Source organism: Diospyros lotus, chromosome 10 (genome assembly GCF_014633365.1).
Source record: "Diospyros lotus cultivar Yz01 chromosome 10, ASM1463336v1, whole genome shotgun sequence".
In the NCBI taxonomy this organism is placed as follows: domain Eukaryota; kingdom Viridiplantae; phylum Streptophyta; class Magnoliopsida; order Ericales; family Ebenaceae; genus Diospyros; species Diospyros lotus.
In genome coordinates, this window is record NC_068347.1 from 29,820,482 (window position 1) to 29,843,815 (window position 23,334).

The 23,334-nt window shown below is 34.0% G+C and overlaps 2 protein-coding genes across 3 annotated transcripts; one reads left to right on the forward strand and one right to left on the reverse strand.

The window, feature by feature from the left end:
* Nucleotides 1-5,256: 5,256 nt before the first annotated feature.
* LOC127811704 (inactive beta-amylase 9) lies at nucleotides 5,257-9,658 on the forward strand. The gene is made up of 3 exons (XM_052351831.1): nucleotides 5,257-5,792; nucleotides 7,901-8,383; nucleotides 8,483-9,658. The coding sequence occupies exons 1-3, from the start codon at nucleotides 5,541-5,543 to the stop codon at nucleotides 9,356-9,358; spliced, it is 1,611 nt and encodes a 536-aa protein (XP_052207791.1). The 5' UTR covers nucleotides 5,257-5,540; the 3' UTR covers nucleotides 9,359-9,658.
* Nucleotides 9,659-10,426: 768 nt separating this feature from the next.
* Nucleotides 10,427-22,200, reverse strand: LOC127812150 (tubby-like F-box protein 3). Of its 2 annotated transcripts, none has more exons than XM_052352485.1 (6): nucleotides 21,593-22,200; nucleotides 19,451-19,538; nucleotides 19,122-19,251; nucleotides 18,854-19,033; nucleotides 11,522-12,043; nucleotides 10,427-10,927 (listed from the first exon to the last, which is right to left on the reverse strand). In XM_052352485.1, exons 1-5 carry the CDS (start codon nucleotides 21,911-21,913, stop codon nucleotides 11,533-11,535), a joined length of 1,230 nt encoding a protein of 409 aa, XP_052208445.1. In that variant the 5' UTR covers nucleotides 21,914-22,200; the 3' UTR covers nucleotides 10,427-10,927; nucleotides 11,522-11,532. The 2 variants fall into 2 exon arrangements, with proteins under 2 accessions (XP_052208445.1, XP_052208444.1); XM_052352484.1 differs by having other exon boundaries at nucleotides 10,431-10,924; nucleotides 21,593-22,199.
* Between the last annotated feature and the right edge of the window lie 1,134 nt (nucleotides 22,201-23,334).

The window sequence follows — 23,334 nt, forward strand, 5'->3', positions numbered from 1 at the left end:
TAGATTTGATATAATTTTAATTTATTTTTACCTTAAGACAGTATATTCTAACTGAACATGTGTTACTATATATGATTATTATAATACATATAATAATAATTATGCTTGTAAAGAAATGAATAGCAAGAGTCAGAAACCCTCATTTGTTCCAATCTTTCCACAATGCCTGCCCAGACATTATGATTAAACAAAGACTTACAGTTTATTCCAAAAGCTTTAATTTTTAATCAATTTATAAGTGTAAGCATCATTTTCACGGGATGAATAGTCCATTTTGTTCTATATAATTAATCCTTATTTTCAAGTGAGTATTTGATAATAATAATAATAATTAACGACTGTAATCAATAGCACGAGCATAATGTGATGCCCTGTTCCTCTCTAAATGCTCAACGAGACTTATTTAATGTGTCTGAATGGAACAACTCACTGTATTAATGACATTAAATAAAATTTTAGTTATTTAATTACAACATCTCCTAAACTTTAAAATATCTTAAAATTTTAAAATATTTGATGAATTCATCTTTTCTAAGATAAAAAGAGCATCTCTAACCCACCCCCAAATTTGGGGTAAAACCCAAATTTTGGGGTGAAATGCCCTCCAACCCACCCCCTAAATCTCACCCCAAATTTGAGGTGATGAATAGTATTACCTTAAATTTGAGATAGTACTATACAGGTTTATCCTCATTTTATCTTTCCATTTCAAGTATAATAAATTTTAATTCATTTTATATCATTTTTTTATATATTCATTTTAAGTATAACATACAATTCTTTACTTAAACAAAAACCATTAGCATACTGCTACCAAATACAATTCTCTCACACAATAAGTAAGTAAAAAATACAAACAGAGACAATTACAAACAAGTTAAAAATGATTAAGAATTCCACCAGTCAGTACATTTCTAGCACTTTGAATCTTTTCACTCTTATTTGAATGCTCTATCAAGTTTATTCTATCTTTAGCCTCTATACACACATATATATATATATATCTTCTAAACAAACTAGTCGTTAAATAAATGATTAATACGAAGTTTGAAATTCAAAAAAAAATTAAGCTATTTCAAATAATAAGAAACAAAACAAGGAAACATGTCTAAAAGTAATTCACGTTTAATTCAAAATAAATTTATCTTTTACATAAGTAAGAAATACATTTATTAAAATATAAAAATTCAAATATAAGATTTTGATACATAAATGATCAAAATAAGAAAATATGTCTAAAAATAACTCATATTTAATACAAAATAAATTTACTTTTTGCATGAATAAGAGATATATTTGTTAAGATATGAAATTCAAACATAAATTTTTGAGATATAATGATCAAAATAATGAAACATGTCTAAAGATAATTTACCTTTAATTTAAAATAAATTTATTTTTTATATTCATTTTTAATTTAAAATAAATTTATTTTTATTATTATCAAAAAATTATTTATTTACCTTTGAACTTAACATTAGGGTTGCAATCAAATCAAGCCGAGCTAAACTTCGCTGAAATTACACTTGACTTGTGAACTAATTTCTAACCTCGAACTCAAAATGTGAATTGAACTTGGGCACAAGCTCAATCTTTCCACAATACCAAGAGTAGGAAACCCTCATTTGTTCCAATCTTTCCACAATGTCTGCCTAAACATTATGATTAAACAAAGACTTACAGTTTATTCCAGAAGCTTTATTTTTTAACCAATTTAGAAGTGTAAGCATCATTTTCACGTGATGAATAGTTTATTTTATTCTATATATTAATTAATCCTTATTAAATGCTCAACAAGACTTATTTAATGTGTCCCATGGAACAACTCCCTATAGTTTAGAGTGTAAATTGATGATATGTTTTTAAAATTTTAGTTATTTAATTACAACATCTCCTGAATTTTAAATTAGTTTAAATTTCTTAAAAATTAGTCACAACAATCCTATTACTAATGACATTAAATAAATTAATCGTATGGTCCTAAGTTAAGTTTTAAATTTTTGAACTAGACATTCTTTAAATTTTTTTTGTTAAATTAGTCCCTAAATAAAAGTTTAAAGGTATATAAGTAAAAAATTTAAAATTTAAGGGTATAAAATTTATTTAGCTATTAGTAATAAAGAATGTATTATGACTAATTTTAAAAACTAACTTAAATTAATTTTAAAATTTTAAAAACATTCAATTTAAATGACTAAAATTTAAAAAAATATATGATAATTCACCGTTTTTTTTAAGATAATAATAGTATCTCCAACCCATCCCCAAATTTCGGGTGAAATGCCCTCCAACCCCCCTTGCCGTGAAATCCCACCCAAAATTTGAGATAATACTATTCACTTACCCCAAATTTAGGGTAATGTGTTTATTCTCGTATTATCCTTCCATTGTAAGTATAACAAATTTTAATTCATTTTGTATCATTTTTTCATATCTTTTTATCTACATATTATTAGTAATAATATTATTTAAATAGTATTAATAAATTTATAATTAATTATTAAATACACTAAATTAAAAATTGTAAAATAAAAGTTAGACATAATAAAATAAATGTTTTTAGATAATTTTTAGGTAATAATTTAAGTTGATATATAATAAGTAAGTAAATAATTTTGAAAATAAAATAAATATTTATAATAACAACAAAAAAAGAAAAAAAATTATTCCTTTACCCCAATTGAGGTAAAGAGTTAGAGAGAATTTTATCTTTAATCCAAATTTGGGGCAAGTTTTACCCAAGATTTGGGGGTAAAGGGTTGGAGATGCTCTGAAGGTTAGGGTTGGGCCACTCCGGCAAGACAGATGTGGGCTCCAAAGCCAATCAAATGTGAAATGAATGATTAAAACTCTTCCAATGCGGTGCATGAATTTGTGGGCAACAATGACTCGGCAGCCAGAGCCAGCCATCACCGGCAGGCCATTTGGCACATTTTGATTATTATTCCTAGTTTTATTTTATTAGATCACCACCACCACCACCACCACCACCAGACCAGACCAGAAAATTCCTTCCCTCATTTTTTACGATCTATTATATTGATGATGATTCCCTTGGACCCACATCCCACCACCTCAGTCAAAAACAACGTCTCCGTCGTGGCTTTATTTATTATGAATAAGAAAATAATATTATTTATATGAGATAAATAATAACCTGTTGTCCCATGTTATAGGTTTGCTTGCAAAGGACTAACCTCTTGGGAGGGCTCTTAGATTTTGTGTTCTAATTATGTTTGGAGAGAAATCTCAATAATTAAAGTGATTTTAAAAGTTAAAAATTACTTATTATTCCCATATTTATAGTAGACTTAAAGATCGAACTGGCCGCTAAATCTTCTAATTTATATCTCTTGCTGATATCGTAAGGCCAAACAATTAGAGACGCTCGTAATGATGCGTTAATAAAAAAATAATAATAATAAGCTAGTATTATTACTGATCTTTATTTTAATCAATAATTATTATTATTTTACCTTAATAAATTAGTAAATTTCCCTAATCATTCACTTCAATTTGTGTCCTTATATGATATAATATTACGTAACCTTTGTTTCCATTAGAATTTAGAAAGAAAACAAAACCGTGTGTTCAATAATTTTGGATGAGCCGTGTTGGAATAATAATGTTGTCAATCAGCAGCTGAGCTCAGCTCTGGGATCGATATCATATCATGGGTGATCTTGGTGAGGTGTCCACAATTGGCACTTCAATGCTTTTCATTTACGTGGGTTGGAAGTTACTTATTTTTTTATTTATAAAGATATAGATTAGACTTGTTGATGATCATAAACTAGATTCTATTTATCTCTTTTATTTTTTTTTTATAATATAGACAAAAAAAAATTACATAATTGTTTAGATGACATTTTTCAAATATATTTATCTCTTGCTCCTCAAGATAAATATACATTGAATCTTATAGATAAGAAAAAATTATGTATATGTCATCCAATGCATTTTAAAAAATTTAACAAACAGTTTAATAAAAATCTTGAATACTTTCCAACCTTATATTGGTTCTAAAAATATTTCAACGTTATTTTGATACATTCTTATTTTATTTATTTTAATAAACGCTACTTTAATTAAAATGAATCCAATTTTTTTTTTTTTTTGAGAAGTGAATGGGTCTTAACTGGTATATATTTTGGAGTTTAAAATTAATCAAGTGGATAGATCCGATTTGAGACCGACAGGCCAAGAAACGAGTGCAATTTTGTTCATCCCCTTTAACTAGTGTGAACGTGACTTTCAGTTAATTCTTCTCTCTCATTTCTTCTTATTTTCTAATAAATCTCTCGTTGCAATCGTAGTTAGTGTCTCACCTTATCGCCTGTCACTGACTACAGTTATATCTTTCCTCACGATAGAGAGGTGATGATGTAGGGCGAGGCGACGAGATAGCGAGTTTCAAGTCGGTCGCAAGAGGTAACAAAAAAAGAAAAGAGAAAAAAAAATAAAAAATAACTTTTAAAGAAAAAGGAGATGGAATTCAAAAAATAATTTTTTAAACTCGATATTAACAAGGATGAGGTTCGCCCCCTCGCACTCCCAAGAAACAACATCACACGAGAATCGCGGAATCCAACGTTATCCGCATTGCCAAGTCAGCTCCAGCACTTAAGGTTTTGTTTGTACAGGGCAAGGTTGCTTTCGGTATATACCCATAAGTGGTCTGTAATCAACGCCCAGACAATCCCAAGAACCAAACACATCCCGTGGTCGTGCCTTCCCAATGAATCAGCAAACACTCATCGCCACGTATTCACCGCCACGCGTCATCCCAATCTTTTGTTTCGAATGACGCTTGGACGGCTGTTTGTGACAAGAAATAACCATACTCTCCACCGAAGTTTTATCTTATAATAATAAATAAAAAGGAAATTTTAATTATTTTTTATATTTAATATTCAATAAATATGTTTTATTTTTAGATAATATATATTTATTATATTTCATTTTTAGTTCTAAAATATTATTATTAGTGATTAAATATTATAAAATATAATATATTTATTGTTTCTATTACAATTAATTATAAAAATATTTTAGATACTATTTTTTATTTTTAAAATTAAAATATATTTGAGATATTGAGAAAAGAAAATATTACGCGGTGAACTTTGCAGCTCTGGTAGATGGACACGTGGCGGATGCTTAATTGAACACCTTTTCTTTTTCTCACTCTGATTCTATCCTCTCCTCTGTTTTTCTCTCTCCTTCCTTCCCCCACAAAAAAAAAGCTCTATATATATGCCACCGTCTCCCTCTTTCTCCCTCCCGGCTGGATTATCACCTAAACTCCACGAATCCCTATCCAGAAACCGAAATCTAAAACGAAAATTCCGTTCCTTCTGCTTCGTTTCTCTTCATTAATCTCCAATTTTTAGGCCTTTCCGTTCTTAACTTTGTTGTGTCTCAAGCTTTGCCCCTCTGATTGTCGAGTGTTTGCTTTTTTTTTTTTTTTTTTTCTCTACGGTTAGGGTTCTTAGATATCTCAATTTTTGAAGAGATTTATATTGTAATATACATCTTCGATGGAGGTTTCGGTGATCGGAAGCTCTCAGGCGAAGATAGCGGGCGATTTGGCCCATAGAGATATAGCGTTGTTCTGTAATTTGGGCCGCAAGATCGTGAATCGCAAGTCAAATATTGGCTTTGGTCAACCCATCGGATGGTCAGAAAGATCGGCGGTTCGGCTCTACCTTAAAGCTGCCGCCCAACCAGAAGCGGTTGTGTCTGATAACGTTTCCAGGAAAACGTCGACTTGCCGTCCTAGATCCATGCCGGTAAGTTCTATTCTCTCACTTTTCAATTTTTGGATATTTACCCTGTTTGGTTGCTGAGAAAGTTGAGGAAATAAAGAGAGAGAAGAAAAATCTGAGTTTTCGTGTTTGATTTCCTCTGCTTTTAGAATATACGCTTACAGATATGCAGACTTACATCCGTGCAAGCGTATATGGACAATTTTTGTTAAGTTATATGACGTAGCACAAATATGTTTGGCAGCATTGTAAAAATGGAAGAACAGTTCGTTTTTATTGGATTTTTTTTTTCTTGAATATTTGTCTTCGTATTAGTTTTGTTATGTGAAAAAAACCGTAGCTCTTTATAGGATTTCTTCACTCTTCTTGTAAGGACGACATGCATAGACTTTTTTATTGTGCAAAGTAAGGTATTTTAAAAGACCAGCAATCACACGTTGCTAAGAGAAGAACCTTTCAGAATTTGAATTTTGAAATCATCTTTAACAGCCACTACCAGCCTTTATTCTATAGCTGTTATATCCCTTAAATTCAAAGATGTTACAGCCTTTAAAATATGGCTGTTATGGCACTATTTCTCTCTTTATTCCTCCTTTTGTAACTGAAATCTCCTATATGGCCACCAGTCTATAAATACTCGTTTCTGTCATCCTCAACAACCTCAACAAATTCATCCAACGACCCAATTCTTCCACCTGCTTGTTCCTGTTCGTGTTTTTTCTCTGCTGGTTAAAATTGTTCTGTTGTTCCTCCAATTTGAAGGCCTGTCATATCCTGGGGGGTAGCCGGTCCAACCTCTTGCCCTAGAAGGTGGAATCTACCTTTAAGGGCAGTGTTACACACTCTTTAGGCAGATTATTCTATTCTACAATTTTTAACACTTTTTCCTTACAGTGGGTTTGAGAGAGGAGGATGGAATGGAAATAGATGGGGGATTGTTGTCCTCATTTGCGAGAGACGTTAGTAATGGAATGGAATGGAAGTCGATGGAAAGTGCTTCCATATTTCTATAGGGGGGAGAATGAATGAAACTGAAATAGATGAAAAACTTATTTTTGTATTTTGACAACCTTAAATTTTTTTTTTAAATTTCAAAATTTCCCTTTTATTGAATCACCCTAATTTTTTTGATTAAAATGGTGTAATAGTTATTTATTATTTAATATCCTTCCATTTCATTTATTTTCAATTCTCTCTCAAACAGAGAGAAATATTTTCGTATATTCCATCCCCTACTCTCTGTTTGAGAAATATTTTACATTACATTCAATTACTAAATCTCTCCCAAACAAAGCCTTTCAGTGTGTTCGGCACAGGGGATGGAATCAAGAAGGATATGAAATGGAATGGAATTGGGTGGAAACCCTTTCCGTCAAATCTTCTTCAAGTCACCATTTTTTGTCTCCCCTAAATTGGGTGAGAATGAATGGAAATGAAATGGGTGGAAATTTGTTTCATCATGCATGGTCAGAACTATTTTCAATACTTTATAAAATTCCTATATATATATATATATCTATTATGAGGGTTTAATAATATGACTTTAGTTGTTTAATAATGTTTCATTCCATACATATTTATAGCTCTCCTAAATGAGCAGAGGGTACTTTCCATCCTCTTCTCTCCCAGACGAGGAGGAAAGATTTTCCATTCCATTCCACTCATTTTAATTCCATTCCATTACAGTCTAATACTTTTGGGCTTACCTCAAATGAACTTTAATTCCTCAAATGAACTTTAATTTATTGGGTTGATGCCTTACAATCTACAATCCCTGATTAGAATCACAAGAAAGTTAATTGTTCAAATACTTATTTCCCTTGACGTAAACTGATTCTGGGAAATAGTTGGAAAGAGATCTATCATGTGATCACCAACAAACCAGTAACATGACTTCTGTTCAGGGTGCTTTCCCCCCTCTAATGTGCAATCTTTTGTAAATATTTTGCTTAACAAAGAGGAAAAAGAGAAGAAAAAACTGTCAGAATAATTTAATTTGTTAACTCGAACTCAGATCTTACATGTCATGATTTTTATCTTCCTTCTTTCGTTTTTAATACAAAGCATGTGTAAGTCTTTAAGAAACAAAACTAAATATACCATTTTTTGTTTTCTCAATTTTCTACCTACAGAATAATCGAGCAAGGATATCTGTCGGCCTGCCAGCTGATGCAGTTTCTGGGAGTAGTACAATAAACCATGCTGGAGCAATTGCTGTTGGATTGAGAGCTTTGAAGTTACTGGGGGTGGATAGTGTAGAGCTTCCAGTATGGTGGGGAATAGTTGAAGGAGAAGCCATGGGGAAGTATGAATGGTCGGGCTACCTTGCACTGGCTGAAATGGTCCAAAAAGCAGGTCTCGAGCTCCACATCTCACTCTGCTTCCATGCTTCGAAAGAGCTCAAAATTCCTCTCCCTGAATGGGTTTCCCGGATTGGAAAAAGTCAGACTAGTATCTTCTTTACAGATCGCTCAGGACAGCAGTATAGAGATTGCCTATCATTGGCTGTGGATGAGTTATCTGTTCTTGATGGGAAGACTCCAATCCAAGTTTACAAAGAGTTCTGTGAGAGCTTTAAATCCGCCTTCTCTCCTTATCTGGATTCTACCATTACGGTAAGGAGAACTGTACCTAGATTTGTCTAGTTGAACATATCCCCTTTGCGATCATTAATTATTGTGACGCTCACTGGCTTTTTTCTCGTGCTTTTGCAGGGAATATCAATTGGTTTAGGACCGGGTGGCGAGCTTAGGTACCCTTCTCACCACCATTCAGCAAGGACTAATCATATTCGTGGGGTCGGAGAGTTCCAGTGTTATGACAAGAATATGCTTAACCTTCTCAAGCGGCACGCTGAAGCAGCCGGGAACCCCCTCTGGGGTCTGTCCGGTCCTCATGATGCTCCGAGTTATGACCAGACCCCAAATTCTAACACCTTTGTCAAAGAGCATGGAGGGTCATGGGAGACTCCATATGGAGATTTCTTTCTGTCCTGGTATTCAAACCAGCTCCTATCGCATGGCGATCGCCTACTGTCCCTCGCCGTCTCAGTCTTCGGTGACACTCCAGTGAAGGTGTCCGGCAAGGTCCCACTCGTTCACTCTTGGAACCGAACTCGTTCCCACCCAGCTGAGCTAACAGCTGGGTTCTATAACACGGACAACAGAGATGGCTATGAAGCAGTCGTGGAGATGTTCGCCAGGAATTCATGCAAAATGATATTGCCTGGAATGGACTTGTCAGACAAATACCAGCCTCGTGAAGCTCCATCTAGTCCCGAGTCATTACTCTCACAAATCACAACAGCTTGCAGAAAGAGAGGAGTCGAGGTTTGGGGCGAAAATTCGTCGGTTTCAGGAGGAGCTCCTCCTCCTAATGGCTTTGAACAGATCAAGAAAAATCTGTTGGATGAAAATAGGGTGGTGAACCTGCTCACGTACCAGAGGATGGGAGCTTATTTCTTCTCTCCAGTGCATTTTCCTTCATTCACTAATTTCGTCCGTAGCCTAAATCAAGCAGACTTAAATTTGGATGACATGGCTGGTAGTGATGAAGTAGAAGCTGCTGATCTCCAAATGCAAGCTGCCTAGTCTGTTGACCAAAACAACAACATATCCAGCTTTTATCCCACTATGTGGGGCTGTGTAATCTGTTGACCAGATAGAATATTTATTTAGTGTACATAAGAGGATTGCAATCTATAATTAGTATGTCAAATGAGTGTGTATATGTAGGGAGTCCACTTGGATTAAGGACTTTCTAGTTTGTCTATGTGCTGTAGTAGAAGTGCAGGATTCCTATTCTTATGGTCTATTCTGTTTGCTCGGAACTGGGTTCAACAGGATTGCTTTTCAAGCCAATAAAAAATATAGTTTGCATGTCTGGCTCAACCGGCTCCGTGTCTGGCTTGTTCTTATAAGAACACCTCAACTTTTAGTGAGATTTTTAATAAATACTCATTTTTTTCTTTATTCTCACAACTTTATTTCAAATGTTGATGTTTTTATAGTTATTTGCACATTTACAAAATAATAATAAAGAAAAAATTACAAGCCATATTTCTAAGATTTAGGATAATTATAAAAAAATTATGATATTAAAAAAATTTAGTGAGTAGCTTTGAAATTTTGTCATGTTGTAACTTTTCCTCCACCATTAGTTAACTTTCATTAAATATTAAAAAATAATTAAAATACTCTTGTATTTAAAAATATTTTTTTATTTTTCTTTTTTTTTTCTTCTCAAGTCTTTTCTCTATTTCTTTCTCTCTGATATCAATAGTAATAATTAATAATTCAAGTGAGACAACGATAACAATCTCTCTATACCTAATGAATTTATATCTATTTACAATGAACTTAAATAGTAATTTAAGTTTATTATCTTTTTAAATTTAAATAATTATTTTAAATCTAAAATCATATGAACAATAAGATAATGACAATGATTTGATAGAGACAATAACTCTCTTTCTCTCTCTCTCTCCAATGAAACTAATCCCATCCTCAATAGACTCAGGCACTTTTGGTATTTCTCAGTGATTCTTGTAAATTTTTTAAACTTCAAGAGAGTTTGTAATTTATCTAATAATAAAATATTAACCAAATACTCATTACTCATTTTTTATTAATATTAATGAACACGACATCACATCAATTACTAACACTACTTTTATTAATATTACCTTCACCACACAGCAATACCAAACAAAGCCTTTGTTCTTTCATTTTTTGTTGGTGTAACTGCAATCTGGAATCGCAGAACCAAAAAATAATACCAGTGATTCCATGCAACAGTCGACAGTACAGTAGTATGAGAAGTGAGGAAACCAGCCCATCCACAAGCTAGCGTTGGCTGTTGGGCAGATTTTTGTAGAATGACCCATGATCAAGGACATATGTATTTGTAGAAACAGCAAATTTTCTTGCAAGGTTTCTTTTCTACATATTGCTTGTTTTATCAAAACGAAAGCCTGTGCTGTTATGTACAAAACCAAACAGAGTTTAAGTAATTCTCAACCAACAATATCCATAACTTGGCGCTTTTTCTGTGTTCCAACGTTTTCCTGCACTTGGACGCCGGCGAAAGCCCCATGATCGACAAGATTTGCATGTCATCCCCATCTCAACATTCAATGCAATCGGTACCATTTTTGGCTGCTTTCGGTTCCTCGGTACAACGACCCATATTTAGCACATCATTAACAGAAGAAAAACAAGACAAGAACAAAAACAAGGATGCAAATTCAAGGAACACTCTAAACTCAGCATGCAGGTATAATGATCATTTGACAATCAGCATAGTCAGGATATAGGAAGCTTATTGGTGGTTGCAGATATTTAGGGATTTACATTGCTCGGTGGGCCGAACGTGGGCAGGTCCAAGAAAGTTCACTGCTAGAACAAAAACAAAATAGAAAATAAAAATAGGGGCATCAAAATTGTGTTCTATTACAAGGTAAACTGAGAGTTTGAGATCAGGTTTCTTGAGATACTATTACATTAAGAAAGAAGAAATCAATTATGTAATGGAGTGTCAGAATTTACTTCAAAGAACCTTGGTTAATTTACAATAGCATTGTTGCTCTACCAATAAGGCAACTTTCGGGGAATGGGCCGATATCAGATACTTCTAATAAACCAGGACGGCACTGGCAATTAAGATCAGTTAATCAACCTACTCCTAATTACCACTAACTGCATGCTAAGTAACGTTTCACATAAAGGGAAATAGTAGAGTAACTGGATTCATACCTGTTATTTTGTCATTCACAGCCAATCTTTGTGTCAAAGCTGCTAAGGCAGATTGCGAATGCCTGAAACGCAGATAGTGGGTAACGATAATCCATTGTAAAGACATCTTTCCCTACCTTCCCAAACTGGAGGATTATCTTTTCATGTTCTGGGCCCGCTTGCCCATTCTCTGCAGAGGCCACTAACTGAAAGTTTTTCGCTGAAGCAACTGTTACTCGCCCATGAAAATTCAAACACCAGCACTGAAGTTGCTGATGCCATCTAGGAGCCTTGTTTCTCAAAACCAGCGCCCCATCTATCTGATAAGTAGAAGGACCATGAAGAAAATTTTCTCTGCAGCTTGATTTTGATCGGGAAGCCTCATGTTGTGGGGACACCTTTGATTTTGAATGGGACATCAGAAGCAATGGACATGAATCTATGCGGCTACCAGTGAGTTTGGTCTGTGTCGGAGCCACACCCCCAGGCTCAATAGCAGCAGCAGGAATATCGTCCATGACACACTGCATTCTTCTTGGACCCCTGTTTGCTACAAAATTAGCTAAAATCCAACGGAATATGCATATGTAGTATTTTGAGTTTCGACAACACTGAAAATGACTTGGAAAAAGAAAAAGCTACCCTCCATAATTTTAATTTTTTCCTTTGGGAGCCCTATTGTTAGAATATTCTTGCTTGGCTGTTAAAAGAAATGAGTTGGCAACAGCTATATTCTTAGTTGTTAAGGAAATGAGTTGGCAGCAGCTATATTCTTAGCTGTTAAGGAAAACAGGTGGAACCAACTTGCTATGAGTTGGCTTGTTTAATTAGTTAAGTAAACTAACTGACTTATGACTACTATAAATAGATGTATGAGTCTACAATTGTAAGAACAAGAGAGAACAGAAAAGAGAAGAGAAACCGAGTGTGAGAAGGAAATAAACTCTACCGAGTTTATTGTGTTAAGAGTGGCTAAAACAAAAGCCAAGTTTGTGAGTGTTTTTCTATTTGTTTTATCAATAAAATTTCTTTGAGCTTGCAGATTTTATTTCTGCACAAAGGGAAAAATATTCCACGCATATTTTTTCCCAACAACTGGTATTAGAGCTAAGTCCGATCTAAACTGGCATACACAATAACAAGATGGCTTCAAGTACAGGAGCACAACAAATTCAACAGGTACAAGCAACAATCATCAAGTTTGATGGAAAAAATAATTTTGCTATGTGGAAACACTTGATGGTTATGTTTGAAAAGCAATGGCTATGGAGAAATCTTGGAGAAAGGTTTCACTGAATCAACAAAATCAAAAGAAGAGAAGTCAGCCACAAAAAAACAACTAGATCGCGATCGTTCACTCATTGAAAAAACTTTGCTTTTAATTTGTCAATCTGTTGAGTTGACAGTTCTTAAAAAAATATTTCATGCCAAGACAGCAAAAGAGGCTTGGAATATTTTACTAAAAACTTATGAAGGTGCAGATCCTGTGAAACGAACAAGACTGCAAGGATTAAAAAGACAGTTCGAGCTAATAGAGCAAGGAAGAAATGAAAGCATTCGCAATGTTTTGAAAACCGGACCGGATCAGCCAGTCGGACCGGTTTAACCGGGAACCAGTGGCCTATCCGGTCTGGTTTGGCTTAAAAAACCAGATGCCTTCCAACCCGGTCAAAATCTGATTGGACTGGTGAACCAGGAACCAGGTTGACCCCGGTTTTTTAACTGTGCCCAAATCTCCAAAGCCTCTTCCTTCCTATTGCCATTAACTACGATAATGGTCCTTCTTGTGCCATTCTGTGATAGAAAGCCATGCAATTGATACCAAGTTGTGTAAATTCAGTGTGAAATGTGTGCAATAAATAAGATTACTTACCTATAATCTCCCTGAGGGGGTGGCGGAGGGGGGCACAACGATGGCGGGACTGGGCCGAGAGGGGGGTGGCGGTGAACGACAGAAAGGAAGGGGGCAACGACGTTGGGGTTGGGCCGAGAGGGGGTGACGGCGAACGGTAGAGGGAGGGGCGACGACGGTCAATAGGGCGACAAGGGGGGCCGACAACAGCATGGGTGGGTGGGTCTGTGAGAGAGAGAAAGAGAGAGGGACAGAGAGAGACAGTGAGGGAAGGAGTGGGAGAGAGGGAAAAGAGAGGTAAGGCATTCTTTGAACCCTTCTCATTGCGCTTGTAGAGCTATCTCCTCAACTTTCTTATCACTTCCATCAATCACTTTTAAAATTTTAATTATTAATTAATTCTTTAATAATATATATAATAATTATATATAAAATATTAATTGTATATTAGTTTATAATAACATTTCTCATAATAACATATAAAACACTAGTATTTTAAATATATATTAAAATATATATTTAATATATATTATTTAATTATAAATATATATATATATGACATCATCCAGTCGGACCACTTCGGTCCAACCGGTTGGACCAACTGACCCGTGACCCAATTAATAGGCCAGTCCGATTTTCAAAACATTGAGCATTTGTGACTATTTTTAACGAATAGAAAAATTGATCAATGAAATGAAGAATAATGGCAACAAAATAACAGAGAAAGATGTCATAGAGAAAATCATGCGTACATTGTCTAGTTGATTTGATTACGTGGTGACAGCCATTGAAGAGTCTAAAGATCTTAGCACAATGACGCTAAATGATCTACAAGCTTCGCTGGAGTCACGTGAAATGTGGATGATGAATGAAAGATTAGGTAGTATGATTGAGCAAGCATTAAAAGTTCAATCAAACCTTAAAAATGAGGCAGTTGCTTCAAGAAAAATGGAGTATGATCAACGAGGTCAGATTTTCAGAAACAGAGGAGGAAGGAATTCCAGAATTAATTCAAGTCAACGAAGAAATGACTTTCTCAAGATAAATCCAATATCCAGTGCTACAAATGCAAAAAGTACGGGCATTTTCAATCTAAGTGCAAGTCCCATATTCAGTGCCATAACTGTAAAAGGTATGGTCACTATAGTGGAGAATGTCGTGTAAAGACTTCAAATGATAAAGAAAGTCATGCCAAAGTAGCAGAAAATGGTGATGATACAAAGACTGTATTGGTAACTAGTCATTCCGTTGTTGATGGAAATGATAGTCAATGGGTATTAGATACAGGCTGTAGTAATCATCTTAGTGGGACAAAGGAAATATTTTCTGACTTAGATGAGAACTTTTAGACCACTGTCAAACTCGGCAATAACTCAAAAGCAGCAATATTGGGAAAATGAAAGATTGCCATCAGATTGAAGGATGGGTCGCTAAATTATATCTCTGATGTATTTTATGCACCCAACATTTGTCAAAATCTTTTAAGTGTGGGACAGTTAGTAGAAAAGGGTTATGACTCGCATTTTAACAAGCAATGTTGTACCATCAATGACGTAGAGATGGGCATAATAGCAAAGACAAAGATGTCAAATAATCGATTGTTTCCGATGAGCATCAAGTATGATACTCCTTCATGCTACAATTCAACAATTGTAGGTGAGAATTGGCTTTGGCACATGTGTCTTGGGCACTTCAACTTTGGAAGCATCAAGTTTATTGCAGATAAAAAATGGGTTTCAGGCTTGCCAGCTATTCAAGTTCCAGATCAAATATGTGAAAGTTGTAGTATTAGAAAAAAACATCGAGATCTATTTCCTAAAAGAAGTTTATGGAGAGCTAAGAGACCACTTGAGCTCATGCATTCAGATTTGTGCTATGTGGAGGTTCCTTCTAATGGAGATAGTAAATACTTCATTACTTTTATTCATGATTTCAGTAGAAAGACATGGGTTTATTTCTTGAAGCAAAAATCTGATGCATGCAATATACTCAACAATTTTGTGGTGTATATTAAAAAGCAAAGTGGTCATACTCTTAAAACATTAAGAACTGATAGGGGAACTAAATATATAGTCTGTGATGATTTCCTAAGAAAACGAGGAATTAAGCATCAATTGACTGCAAGATACACTCCTCAACAGAATGGAGTAGCAGAAAGGAAAAATAGAACTATCATGGATATGGTTAGAAGTATATATGTTGCATTATAAGAAATTACCAAAAAGTTTTTGGGAAGAAGCAGTGACTTCTGCTGTTTATATTTTAAACAGGTGTCCTGTTAAAAGTGTTCATGATAAAACACCTCAAGAAGCATGGAGTGGAAGAAAGCCTAACCTTAGCCATTTGAAAGTATTTGGTTGTATTGCGTATGCACACATGCCAGATGAGTTGAGAAAGAAGCTTGATAACAAAGCAGAAAAATGCATCTTTGTTGGTTATAGTTAGGAAACAAAATGCTACAAGTTGTATAATCCAACAACTCAAAAGGTGATTATCATTCGAGATGTTACTTTTGATGAAGATACAAGATGGGATTGGTCAGAAGAAGAAAAGAGATCGTTGCCAGTTCCAATGATTGTGAACAAAGAAGTTGAATTAATTGATCAAAATAAAGAGCAAACTTCTATTGAAAGATCTGAAGAGTCAACTTCAGAATTAGCTCCTCCTAGATACCCACAATGACAACATCATCCACCAACTTATTTACAAGACTATGAAGTTGGTACAAATAATGATCCAAATGACGATAGTGAAAAAAATGTTACTCATTTTGTCTTATTTGCAGATTGTGATCCCATGACATATGATGAAGCTGTTAATGATGATCGTTGGATTAAAGCAATGAATGAAGAAATTCAAGCAATTGAGAAAAATAATACGTGGGAGCTAGCTATTCTTCCAAAAAGAAAGAAGCCAATTGGAGTAAAGTGGGTGTACAAAACAAAATACAAACCAAATGGAGAAGTAGAACATTTTAAAACAAGACTAGTGGTAAAAGGATACAAGCAAAAGCCTAGTATTGATTATTTTGAGATGATTTAATTTTCACGGGTAATAATACAAAACTATCGGCAGAATCCAGGAAGGCTATGATTTCTCAGTTTGAGATGACAGATATGGGCTTAATGTCTCACTTTATTGGCATTGGGGTGAAGCAGACACACAAAAACATTTATTTCACAAAAGAAATATGAGAGAGATATTTTGAAGAAATTAAAGAAAGGTTGGAACTTATGAAAGATAGTAGCGGTGAATTGGTTGATGTAACCAATTTTAGAAGGCTTGTTGGAAGCTTGAGGTATTTAATGACAACGAGGCCCGACATTGTTTACGGAGTCAGAATTATAAGCAGATTTATGGATTCACCACAGCAATCTCATTGGCAAGCTGCAAAACGTATCTTGAGGTATATTAAAGGTACACTTGATGATGGGGTTTTCTAATCAAACGTTAGCAAAGTGGAACTTGTTGGGAATACAGATAGTGATTGGGCAGGTGACATTGAAAACCAAAAGAGCACTTCAGGTTTTGCTTTTCACCTTAGTTCAGGAATATTTTCTTGGTCATCCAAGAAACAAGAAGTAGTTGCTCTTTCAACAACAGAAGCGGAATACATAGCAGCAACGGGTTGTGCTACTCAAGAAGTTTGGTTACGAAGAATGCTTAGTGAGTTGCAGCATCGACAAAATGGTCCTACAAAAATTTACTGCGACAATAAAACAACAATTGCCTTGACAAAAAAACCAGTTTTTCATGGTCGTAGCAAACAGATTGACATTAAACATCACTACATCCGAGACCTAGTGAAAGACAAGGAAATCACAATTGAGTATTTTTCATCAGAAGATCAGATTGTAGACATCTTTACAAAGCCGCTTAAAGCTGATGTATTTTTCAAGCGGAAGAAATGCTAGGAATGATGAAGTAAGAAGAGTTTGGTTTAAGGAGGGTTGATAGAAAATTAAACCAAACTTCATAGTTAGTCTTCTAGAATATTCTTACTTAGGTGGTGTTTGTTAACCAAGATATAAGGGGGGGGGGGGGGGAGGTTAGATATGGGAAGCATTTCGGATGTTTGTCTTTTCTAACGTATTTGTTAAATTTATCTGATCTTCTCCGAAAAAAGCCTCATGTGACATTTTATCTGACCTTTTCAAGATAAATTTATTTGACCCCCCCCTTCCAGATAAATTTAGGCCAAATATATTTGTCTGATATTTTACAGATAACTCTAAATTACCTATATGCCCCTTTAGGATAATTAATTTTATTTAATACATTTTTAAAATGTAAATTTATTAAGTTTTATTTTTATAATAAGCTTGGTTTTAAAAGAACTTATTTATTTAACTCTTATAATTAATGTCATCTAATACATTTTTAAATTCTCATATGTTTTGGCAATTTTTAAAATTTAAATGACATTATTCCTTTCATCGATTTTTAAAATTTAAATTTCTCTCTCTATATATATATTTTATTATCTAATACAAGTTCCTTTCATCGATTTTTTAAATTATTTTATTCAATTTTATATTTTATTATCTATTATAAAAATATGTTTTCGAAATTTTTTATTATCTAGGTGGAATTATTGTAATTCCACTAATAATTATTTTTATTTTCTGAGTCTTTCGAATTTATTTTTGAACATGGATTTAGAAAATAAAATAATATTTTTAAATTTTCTTTGTTGACAATTCAAGTTAATCATAAAACACTATTTTAATCATAAATTTGTTACTGATAAATTTGATAACAGGGATATTTTGATAAAAAAAAAACCCCTTATCTTGGTGTTTATCACATACATTTAACAAACATATGAAAAGAAAAAATATAGTTTTCAATAGATTTCAAAAAATTTAACAAACAATCTGATAGAAATCTTGGAATGTTTTTCCAACCTTATCTTGATTGTTCCATATCTTAGTCTAGAAAGCTTTTCAATCTTATTTTGATACTCCCTTATCTTGCTCATTTTACAAACACTACCTTAGTTGTTAAGAAAATGAGTTGGCAACAACTATATTCTTAGCTGTTAAGTAAATGAATTGGCAGTAGCTATAGCTGTTAAGAAAAACCAAGGAAGCTAACTTCCTATGAGTTGGCTTGTTTAGTTGGTTAAGTAAACTAACCGACTTATGACTACTGTAAATAGATGTATGAGTCTACATTTGTAAGAACAAGAGAGAGAGAACAAAAAAGAAAAGAGAAATTGGGTGTGAGAAGGAAATAAACTCTAGCGAGTTTATTGTGTTAAGAGTGGCTAAAACAAAAGCCAAGTTTGTGAGTGTTTTTGTATTTGTTTTATCAATAAAATTTCGTTGAGCTTGCAGATTTTATTTCTGCACAAAGGGAAAAATATTCCACACATATTTTTTCCCAACACCTATGAACACACACACACACACACACACAGCAATTCAATCTCATTAAATCTTTATCATACTGGCCACATTTGGACAATTGATAAAACTAGATAATTAGCTTCTTCTTACCTGGATCCCAACACATTCAACTCATATAATATGTGAGCCACTTGATAGTTCCTGGCAGGAACTCTGGGCAAAACTTGTTTTGATCTCATTAGTCTAGTGGATAGACTCTTCATCATTTTGGCACCAGAATGAGGTGGTAAGCCATCATATATTATGAACTTAGCTCCTACAAAATTTGATCTTCCCAAAAGAAAAAGAATAGTATTATTTTAGTCCCAGATAAGAAAGATACTAGGAATTTTTATGCCCGATAGATCTCAAGAAGCACCTTAATTTTCCAATATATGCTCTACTCCCCCTTGATGTGTCATCAGCTTGCAGTGATATGTTGTAGTCTGTACACATTGTCCTCCCAAACTTACGTGCTAAAAGCAGAAACTTCCCCTTATCAGCTAGTGCTGCCATATGGATTGACACGAGATCAGAGAAAATAAAGTTTGCAGTTCCAAAAAGGAAGTTATGGAAAAATAGGCGTGCTTCCTGTGAATTCCCATTTATAATGAAAAAGAGAACTAGTGATTAATTAAATTGCCTGACAAGAAAAGCCCCCTTGTAAATGTCATAGCAGTAAGCATAACAAAGATAATATATACTTACCTAGGGTCAAATTAAGGTATAGATGATATGTTTGAGTCGATCGATTCCTTCTTATAAAACATTGGAGGAGAGAGTCTCTAGGTCCAGGCTGCAGGTAATAGGTAACATTTATAATGATACACAAGCTGAAAATTAAAACAATCAGTTGATACTGAATACATGGAATGCAAAGTTCCCAGGAACTGTTAAAACAAAAAATATTTCCTTAGCTTAGAATACTATAATTATCCCATTCATACTTCATTGAAGCCTGAGGAAAGCTAACTCATCAATGTGGTGCTTAGAAGGATTTTGTTGGATGAAAAGAGCAAGATTGCTCGAGAGATGTAATCAAAAGTCAACAGAAACTAGGACAAGCTAAGGATAAATTGTTCAAAATATCAAAGCTAAAGCTAGGCTGGAATGCCCATGGTAGCTTTAGTAGAGATCACAAACCAAGTTACTAAATTACCCAATCAATGGTGTTGGCATAAGAGGTCTGGTTATTCAGAATAGTGTTTAGTAAGTACTAAAAGTGATTCTAGCGTTATGCCTTGTCTTCTACTTATAAGTAGACACATTAACTGGTAACGAGTTCATCCCACATTATCCCAAATAACAGTATCTTCACAAGCACTACATACACTTCTTTTTTCTGAAAATACCAGCAATTTTACCAGTCTAAAGCTTCAAATGTAACGCTAAAAAACAATGCATACAATGATTTTGCCAGATTCAGAGCCTGTTTGGCTTACCCTTTTTAGGAGCATTTAAACTCTCTTGCTTTAAAAACTTTTAAATCTTTTAAGTTATAAGGCTTTTAAGCTAATAAAGTGTTTGGATAAAAAATGCTTAAAGCTGTTAGTTATGTAGTTAAGCATTTGGTGGAATAAAACTTATATAAGCTATCAAAAGTTATAAAAATGACCAAAAAACTTATTGTTTATTTTAACAAATAAAATTTCTTAAATGCAACTTTTAGATTAAAATTTTAACTAATTGTATTTTGTAACAAATTATAGCATATATTAGTTAATTGATAATAAACTTGATAATACAAATGCTAAATTTATCTTTAGTTAATAAATATACATGTTCAAACATATATATAAATATAATAATAAATAAAAAAATCAAGTGAAGCCTCACCCAAAACCCATTGCGAGATTGGTTTCGGTGATTTGGAACCCAGAAGAGAGAGAGAGAGATGGGGGGGTTCGAAGCTTCTTCTTCCGGTGAAGAGCGTGAGGAAGACAACGACTGGCATTGGAAACAGCTGCGAAGGGCAGTTCCGGCGTTGATGGCTTGACCATGTTGAACGGCGTTGGTTGGAAATACAAGATGTATTTGAGGGCATAATCGACTTTTAACTTAGTCAATATCAGCGTTTTTTAGCTAACTTAAACGCTACATTTAAGAAAAGTTGGTGGATGATAGCTTTCAAAAACGCTAATAAGATAGCGCTTAAGCTATTTTAACATAACCAAACATAAAACTCTAAAAAGCTAGCCAACATTTAAAAACTCTAAGATAGCTAAAAGCGGTCAAACCACTAAGCCAGACACTCCCTCAATAATAATGCATCAATCACAGTCTTGATGGCCTAGACATGAAAATGGGTATTTTCCTTTACAACTGCTTTTTCATCATCACAAGTTTTTACAGGCCTAGAAGACGCAGTTATGGACAAGCCATAGTTCATCTCATTTCTTGCACTCCTAACCCATAATTTCTCTTTTACACAAAATCAGCTCAACTAGCAAAACACTAATCCTACAGCTGAAAATTCATAGAAGAAACCAAATTATGGACATAACCAAAATCACCACTACAAAGAAAATGCCTAAAATTCAAGAGCAACTCATTTTGGTTGCGGCATCTGTTCTATATTTTTCTGTCCCCAGAAGACACCACAAATAACTATTTTTGAAACAGGATACATGATATTTCTTAAAAACTAGACAAAAACCAAAATTTATCCTAGAAGCTATGAAGAACCAAATTCGTATCAAAATAATATATATATATACATAAATATATATACACATGGAATTCTAGACTTCGTTTTAGTGTTGCATCTAAAACCGCTGAAGTAAAAACAAAAATCCAAAACAAACATTATGAATAGGCAGCCAAACAGAGCCTAGGAGATTCATAGTTTACCTGCTTTACAGATATTGGGAATGTCAATTTGCCAGAAGCCTCAGGCGTCCTCACAAACTCCTGCATGATCTGCCTCCAGTTCCGGCAGACTCCGGCACAGGCAACCAAACTCCGCCGCCACGGCCAACTATTCTCGTCCTCCTCCACCCTCGCGAACACCTCCCTCAACAGTTCCGGCGGCAAATTTACCCAAGGACTCTGCCCCGATCCGCCGATCTCGGCCGGAGCCGGCGCCATCGCCTTTGCAGCCCCCACGACACGATCCTGGACAACACGGCGCGACCTCAATTTTAATCCACGCCCAAACTTCATACTCAACATTCCTCTCCAAAGTCCGGGATAGCCAAACCTTCAACAATTCTCCACAAAATCAAGCTCAATAAGAGCTTCGTTCAAGTTATAAATAAACCAAAGTGAGATTCAAACATCTGTTTCTGAAGACTCTCAATTCAGATCAAAGTGCTCCCCGAGAATAGTGGATTTCCGGGAAAATTGTCGAGTTTCTCGAGATTCGGGATTTCCCGGGAAAATTTGAGTGGAGAACCTTGACTGTGTTCGGTTTCTAGTTAGGGCTATGAGCGATCAAGTCGTTGCTTTCTTATCTGTTTTTCAAATTAATATTTCAGATTCCTCCTTTTAATCACTATTTAAATTTTAGAACTTCGTAGAACTTTAAGATAATATATACAAATGATTTTAATTATTTTTCAAAATCCTTATTCTCATGTGATGGTTGATTGCAGTGCTTCTAAATATTCTTTTTTTATTTCTTAAAATTATTACTATTAAGAATAATCTTTAAATTAACTTATCAAGAGACGCTAAAAAATGAAAACCTTCTAATAAATCACATAAGTTTTCCCTCTTGTTGTTTTAAGTCATAAATATCTTCCAACGTAATAAAAAATATATAACAAAAATATTTTTAAACAAAATAATACTAAAACGTGGTGATATTTATATAATTATAAATTAAATTATTACATATTTAGTGAGATTAAAGAGTCATCGAAAGATTAGTCTAGAGACTCTAAGATGACACGAAACATCCTTACTTAATATTATGTTTGTTGTGTCCAATAAAGTGAGACCAAATCTAAAAGAAGAGATCTAAAAGTTTATCGGAAGAAAAAATTTATAGAAATAAGTCATAAGTGCAAGAAGTCATCGGATGATTGAGACTACACCATTTCAAGAGATTGACATTAAGATCAAGTGACTTGACTCAGGAGCATCTCTCGATGCTTTTAAGAGACTTTCTCAAAAATTTATGAGTCACTTAACAACTGCTATTATAAAAGTTTTCGTGAGTCACCCAGATCTATAAGCTTCTCTTTCAACTGCACAAAGGACATTTTCGTGAGACTATATATCCCAAGAAACCTGATCTCCAGACACTATTTACGCAAGATCATAAAGAATAGAATTAATCTTACCTCTCATATCTTTGCCTATAATCTAGAAGAGAGATCAAAATACCTTAGAGAAATGTGGCTCTTTCTCCACCTCTTGGTCTCCTTTCTCCTGTAAATAAGAGACTCATTCTTTAATAAATATACACTCACAACTCTATTCATACCATAATTCTATTTATTTTCTATATTATACACTTTGAGTACAAGACTAACTTAAGTATACTAAGAAGAATCATTCGTGCCCCTAATCGATTTTTTTATTTGTAGATATTTCGAAAACTACACTCAAGATATTTTTTCACTGCAAATGAATTTATTATTGTATAT